The 7,532-nt window shown below is 35.6% G+C and overlaps 1 protein-coding gene across 2 annotated transcripts in view; it reads right to left on the reverse strand.

Annotated features, from left to right (window-relative positions):
- LOC106871710 (A disintegrin and metalloproteinase with thrombospondin motifs 7) overlaps positions 1-7,532 on the reverse strand; it is a 345,599-nt gene that overhangs the window by 222,909 nt on the left and 115,158 nt on the right. For both annotated transcript variants that reach the window (XM_052976057.1, XM_052976060.1), the window contains exons 7-9: positions 6,839-6,988; positions 3,904-4,047; positions 2,761-2,905 (exon numbers count right to left, since the gene is read on the reverse strand). In XM_052976057.1, coding sequence (XP_052832017.1) covers positions 2,761-2,905; positions 3,904-4,047; positions 6,839-6,988 — 439 coding nt within the window. The remainder of the gene's footprint in view (positions 1-2,760; positions 2,906-3,903; positions 4,048-6,838; positions 6,989-7,532) is intronic.

The raw sequence follows: 7,532 nt of genomic DNA on the forward strand, positions 1-7,532 counted from the left end.
TTGGTGGTTTATCTGTTAGTGTGTATGTGTGTAGATATATATATATATAAGAATACATGGGTTTGAAGAGTTTGTTGTGTGTGTGCATAGATGTGTGCAGCAATGTTCTCACACAAAAATGAATTTATGCACTTACATACACACAAATATCTTTGTATGTATATATGCATGCATGCATGGTGACCTTTGTCTTAATTTCAAACACTCTTTGTTATGCATGTAAGAGATTTGTTATTTTGTCTACTATAGCTCCTTAGAAGACTATTTAATACTGATTTCAATTGAAATTTTCTATGACAAATGTAGCATAGAATTCTGCCCAGAGCCTTATCAAAAGTGACTCCACTCTTGTTCATTCTAACAAATTGGGTTTTTAACCCAAATGTAGATGAATGCACATATGAACATAAAGGACAGCTGGTGGGCCTGTTGGAACTGTATAAAAATGAACATCCTGAACATCCAGTGTTGGTCTCTTGATAAATAATGATTGCAGGAGACACTATCCTACCTGATCAATCTAATGATCTATCAATAATGTGTGTGTGTGTGTGTGTGTGTGTGTGTGTGTGTGTGCTATAATGAGGAAAAATGAGAAAAGTATTATGTAAGAGTGATACAAGTTTAAACAAAGGTTATATTAGTAGAACATTTGATTTTAACCTTTCAGATGCTAGTCCTTAATCAGAAAAAGTATGTCTATCTCTTTACATGTGTGCATGTGTATGTGTGTACACATACACACACACACGCGCATATATATTCTTTTATGTGTTTCAGCCCAAAGGCTGTGGTCATTGCTGGGGCACAGCCAGTGTTTAGCACTTTTTCAATGGCCACTCTTATGTGATTGGCTTTGTATTGTATTGTATTGTATTGTATTGTATATTATATTTTATAATATATGATGATCATCATCATCATTTAATATCTGTTTTACCATATTGGCATGGGCTGAATGGTTTGGCGGGATCCAGTGAATCCCAGGGCTGCATGCCTTAATGGGCTCTTGTTTTATATGAGATAAACATACAGTATCTTTCTGCTTAGCTCCATCTCTCTCATTCCATTAAAGTGTATATGTGTATACATTAAATATACATACTGGAGATTCTCTTTCAAAATATTCCAGTTCTTGACGATCTCAAACTGGTTTCCAACTGTTACTGTTTAAATAAATTAATGAGTAGTCAACTTATCATGATTGGTTGGTTTCTTATTCTTTATGTGGTTAGCTTCATTTGGGTGGTAAACTCCACCAGCATTTTCTTTAGTACTACCATATGGTTTTTAGGGGTTTATTTCAGTAGACATCACTTGTGACTAGCTTTTTGACAATGCCTTCCCTGTAGACCTTGATTTGAACATTATAGAGTCAGCAGCTCTTGTTGTTGGCACTCCGTCGCTTACGACATCGAGGGTTCCAGTAAGTCCAATCAACGGAACAGCCTGCTCATGAAATTAACGTGCAAGTGGCTGAGCACTCCACAGACACGTGTACCCTTAACGTAGTTCTCGAGGATATTCAGCGTGACACAGTGTGACAAGGCTGACCCTTTGAATTACAGGCACAACAGAAACAGGAAGTAAGAGTGAGAGAAAGTTGTGGTGAAAGAGTACAGCAGGGTTCGCCACCATCCCCTGCCGGAGCCTCGTGGAGCTTTAGGTGTTTTCGCTCAATAAACACTCACAACGCCCGGTCTAGGAATCGAAACTGCGATCCTATGACCGCGAGTCCGCTGCCCTAACCACTGGGCCATTGCGCCTCCACAGAGTCAGCAGCAAACAGTAACATAACTAATAAAAGAGCAAGGGGAGCAACTGCCCCCACTGAGCACATTTTTTAAAACTGGCACCTTTTCAGCAATTTTTTTTTTAACTCTTTAGATCATTTATACAATAAAAGTCAAATCTCTTTTTCTTTTTGGTTAATCACATGGTCTTGGAAGAACTTTCTGGAGTCATTACATTATTAGACCGACCTCCTGTATTTTTTAACTGTCTTCTCAATCTCCTGTGATGTGTTGGTTGTTGCTGGCACCTGAAGAACCAAAACAAACCCTGACATCACAACCTCTTAACTTTAAACAATCCCCTAGAGTTTCATCTTCTTTGTCACACCTGTATCATTAGTTGTAGGTTTCATACGTAATGACATTGTTACCGAAACATGAAATTAGTGAATGTAGAATACAATTATGCAAATTATAACTAATGAAATGTTTCAAGTGATATAAGAAAAATGAGTTAAAATTTGTTTGGTGTGTGATACAGTATCGTTTTTATGTGCTCACTCCCCTGAACTTTAGAAGGTGGGTATGCCTCTAGCAGCACATTAATCTCACCCATCAGAGTGGGCTCGCAAAGGCCTACCTTGACTAACTTAAAAATTAAGTCTGACAACAAATAACAAACTAATCTATCAAGAATCTTATTTCAAAAGCATATTAATATCTTGTCGTTGTTGATGCTCAGGTCAGACACAAGAATCAATCAAATTAATTGCCAATTAACTTCAATATATTTTCTAATTAACTATAATTTTATTATAGAGAATTATATTTTTCATTTTAACACACTGCAAATATTCTGTCTCTCGTTCTGTATGTTTATTTAATTAAATTAATACCAAAATTTAAATCATGGTTGAAACAGTCTCCAATAACCTAGTTAGATGAGGACATTATTATTCATTCATCTTTCCTTTCTTTTCTCTTTGAGCAAGAATCTAAAACAGATAAAAGGAAGAATTCTTCTTACAGAAACTGAATCACAGACTTTAGCTTCGGGACCATACTGCAGTCGGCACTGATGATCAGCATTGTACATGGTGCCAGGAGGTAAGAATGGGAAGACGTAATCAAAGACAGTTGACTCATCATTCAAACAGTAACCTCTGTCACGACTGGTGAATAGAATGGAATAAGATAGATTAAGATTTATAAGTAAGGAATATATTTTTAAGGTAGCCACAAAGGCAAGCAACAATGATAACAAAACCAACAATAAAATAATAAGCAGGATAATTGTGCCAAGGGCTGTGGCAATGGACATTATATCAGTAATGTGACGCTTAAGAATCAATGGAACTCAATTTCAGTTGAATGTACGACATCACTGTGAAATAAAGTGCATTCTCCTCAAGGCACATGGTGTTTGTATTTAAATCATTTTTCATTCCATCTTTCTTTTATATATCTTACTGTGCATGTCTAAGTTTTCCTGGTGTTTGATTAATAGTTTATGAGAATCTTACATTAATGCTCTCATCATTGTGCTAAGCACTCTTTTTTAACTGAAGATGGCATCTTGCATTGTGTAAATGTTGTAGATGTCAAGATTCATTAACAATTGGAATTCAGTAAAGCGTAACCGTTCACAGCGATCATCGTCACCACTACCAACAACAACAATTACTACTAATACTATTATAATTCTTTCAGTTATATGCACAAGGCCTGAAATTTGGAAGGAGTGGTTAGTTAATTACATATATTCCAGAGGTATTCAAAACTCAGAATGTAAAGAGCCAGAAAAGATTCCACTAAGCATTTTCTCCAGTGCCGTAATGATTCTTTTCATTTTAAATCATAGCTATTACTCAAATTTTATATATATTCCCCTATGCTCACTCATGCAAAACAATGAGTGACTCTCTACTTGATCGCTAGAAATAGATATCAAATTTGACTCAAAGTTGCCCAGCCATCTTTTCAAAATAAGTCTTTGAATAATGTAAACCAAGCTAGATATGGTTCCATGTATCCTGGTCTGAATAAAAGGTAAGATGGTTTTCTGATCTTATGTCTACAAGAACTGAGGAACAAAACCAACAATAATAAAAACAACAGCAACACAATCAACAACAACTTGTTTCTCAGATAACTGTGAAAGGTAACTCACTCAAAGAACTTGGTTACAGCCTTCTTACTGCATGGAGACCAAATTCTAAGCCGACTGCTACCAAACATCTGTGGTGCCATCACATAGGAATTTTCACTGGATGAAATACATTTGCTTCGACCTCCATCATGTTTCATTCCAAGGCTGAAACAAAACAGATTTATATTTCAATTTTTGTCAATTTTCTTTTTTTTTTTTTTAAATCAGTACAATTGTACTGTATATAGAACATCCAAACTTTCACAATTGGATTTCTATTGGGTATTTTACTGAGCTCTGAACTGCAAATTAACATAATGCTTATTGGTTATACAATGAAGTATATTTCTCTGTCTGTAGTAATGATTTTATGACTAACAGAACTTGAACATTGAAGGTAATGTTAAATCTCTTTGCTGTACTCAGTATAGTACCATACACAGTATAATAGCCTGCAAGTCTACAAATACAACACTCAATCAACTTGGCTAGCCATGACACACTTTTTATTGGAAAAAATAATTACTACGTGCATGGAAAACAGTGAGAGTCAAAACAGTGGCATACATATTCATTTTTAATATGTTCTTGCAGATTTGAACATGAGTAAGCTAATCATTGCTGCATTTCATCTTCAGAGAACACCTCTTTACAGATGATGTATATTCACCACACACCCAATTTATTGATGTAAGGGACTTTGAGACACTTGTGTCTCATCCTAGTTGTGTCTCTTCAGTCAAGGTTACTTCTGGACCAACACATGCAAACAAGAATGGTGGCTCTTGTTTCCAGAATTCAGCAAAAACTTATTTGCTGATTCATGTTGATGTCACCCAAAAACCGATAATAAATTACCATGTGAATGGAGAACAACAAGAATCAAAATGATGACATACATACCCATTTTTAATATTTTGTCAGACACACTAATCACAGTTGAATTTTGTCTGTGAAGAATATTGTCTTTCAGACGATCTAACATATTCAATGAATTGATGTAAAGCCCCAAAACAAATATTGCAATGCATGGGTGTAATTAACAGAACATCCAAAATTTTACATAAGAGACTGAAGTATATTGGAACTGAGACAAGCACTGTCGACCTGCAGAAAAAAAATGTCATCCTATATTCTGCAAGATTCTTGAGACACCTCCGTTTTGAGCTAGTTGTGTCTCTTCAGTCAAATAATAATTGTTTCTGATATAAGCATAAATTAACAATTTTGAGGGGTGGGATTTAGTCGATTGGTACTTTATTTTATCGACTTTGAAAGAATGGAAGGTAAAGCTGACCTCAGTGGCATTTAAACTCAGAAGTAAAGTGCCAGAACAAATATTACAAGGCATTTTTTCCAGCGCTCTAATTAATCTGCCAATTAAAAAGCAAAAATTAATAACAAAAAATGAAGAAGAAGAAGAAGAAGAAGAAGGGTTTTAAATCTTGGTACAAGGCCAGCAATTTCGGGGAGGGGATAAAATAATTACTTCAGCCCCAATGTTGCACTGGTACTTAATTTATCGACCACAAGAGGATGAAAGGCAAAGTCAACCTTGGTGGAATGTGAACTCAGAACGTAAAGATGGACAAAATGCCACTAAGCATTTTGCTTGGCATGCAAACGATTCAGCCAGCACGCTGCCTTAATACTACTAGAACTACTACTACTATTACTTCTACTGCTGCTGCTAATAATAATAATAATAATAATGATAATTTCTGATTTTTGGCACAAGGCCAGCAATTTCAAGGAAGGGTTTAAGTCGATTATGTCGACCCCAGTACTCAGCTGCTACTTATTTTATCTACTCCGAAGGGATGAAAGGCAAAGTCGACCCTAGTGGAATTTGAACTCAGAACGTTAAGACCCAGAAGAAATGCCACTAAACATTTTGTCCGATGCTCTGACAGTTCTGCTAGGTCACTGCCTTTCATTTCAAATTTTGACAGAACGCCAGCAGTTTTGATGGGAATATGGTGGATAATAGAGTGAATGTCAAAGTTGACCTCAGCAGAATTTAAACTCAAAATGCAAAGCCCCAGAACAAATAACGCAATGCATTGGGTGTAATTAGCACAGCATCCAAACTTTTACACAAGAAGCTGAAATATATTGGAAATGAGACAAGGAATGTTTACCAGCAGAAAAATGTCATCTCGAAACTGCAAGATTCTTGACATTTAAGGAGACTTGTTGTTAACAAGCTTTAAGATAATATCCCTGCTACTTAAATTAGCATGTAACCACCTTTGAATAATAATAATAATAATAATAATAATAATAATAATAATAATAATCCTATCTGCTATAGGCACAAGGCCTGCAATTTGGAGGGAGGGAGGGAACTAGCCGATCACATCGACCCCAGTACTTAATTTATCGACCCAAAAAGGATGAAAGGCAAAGTTGACCTCAGCGGAATTTGAACTCAGAATGTAACGACAGGTGAAATACCGCTAAACATTTCGTCCAGCGTGCGAACGATTCTGCCAGTTCGCTGCCTTAATAATAATAATAATAATAATAATAATGATAATAATAATAATAATGATAATAATAATGATGATAATAATAATAATGATGATAATAATAATAATGATGATAATAATAATAATGATAATAATAATAATAATAATATTAATAATAATAATAATCCTTTCTACTAAAGGCACGAGGCCTGAAATTTGGTGGGATGTGACTAGTCGATAACATCGGCCCCGATGCTCGACTGGTACTTAACTTAGCGACCCCGAAAGCATGAAAGGCAAAGTCGACCTCGGTGGAATTTGAACTCAAAACTACACAACCTACTTTCTGAACCATTGATGCTGAAAGGAACCCTTTATTTGTCTAAAGGAAAAGAATCTAACAAATTATAATTAATCACAAGATATTTATTTTCTTACTTAATATAAAGAAAACCCCACTTAGATCGAAAAGCATCACTACTTACTTGTGTCCCAGCTCATGCGCAATGGTATATGCAAGAGCTAATCCAGAATCTTCATTGATGTTACATGACATCTGAGGTTGACACATGCCTGAAAGATGTGCAAGTCCTAAGGTATTACAGGGACGGTCTATTCGGCTGCAGATATCATGTCTGAAAAGAGTAATTTGAAGAAAGCAATGACTAAAAATAATGCGAATTATAGTTAAAAATAAAAATATAATTCAACAGATTTTGTAAGAAACCGTTTTGCTGCTTTGCTACAGCTCCTACTGCAACGGCTAATGACAGCAGGTTAGAAATGTTCAGTGAGCCGTTCAGTAAATGATTATGTACGCAAACTTTTCTATTAGACTTCCATGTAATAAGCAGATTAAATTTGCATATGTCTTCTAATACTCTCTCTCTCTTTCTCTCTCTCTCTCTCTCTCTCTCTCTCTCTCTTACTCTTTTCAGTTATTTGACTGCGGCCATGCTGGAGCACCGCCTTTAGTCGAGAAAATCGAGCCCAGGACTTATTCTTTGGATGCCTAGTACTTATTCTATCGGTCTCTTTTGCCGAACCGTTAAGTTATGGGGACGTAAACACACCACCATTGATTGTCAAGCGATGTTGGGGGACAAACACAGACACACAAACGTATACACACACATACATACACACATATATATATATATATATATATATATATATATA

Source organism: Octopus bimaculoides, chromosome 2, assembly GCF_001194135.2.
Source record: "Octopus bimaculoides isolate UCB-OBI-ISO-001 chromosome 2, ASM119413v2, whole genome shotgun sequence".
NCBI classification, from domain to species: Eukaryota; Metazoa; Mollusca; class Cephalopoda; order Octopoda; family Octopodidae; genus Octopus; species Octopus bimaculoides.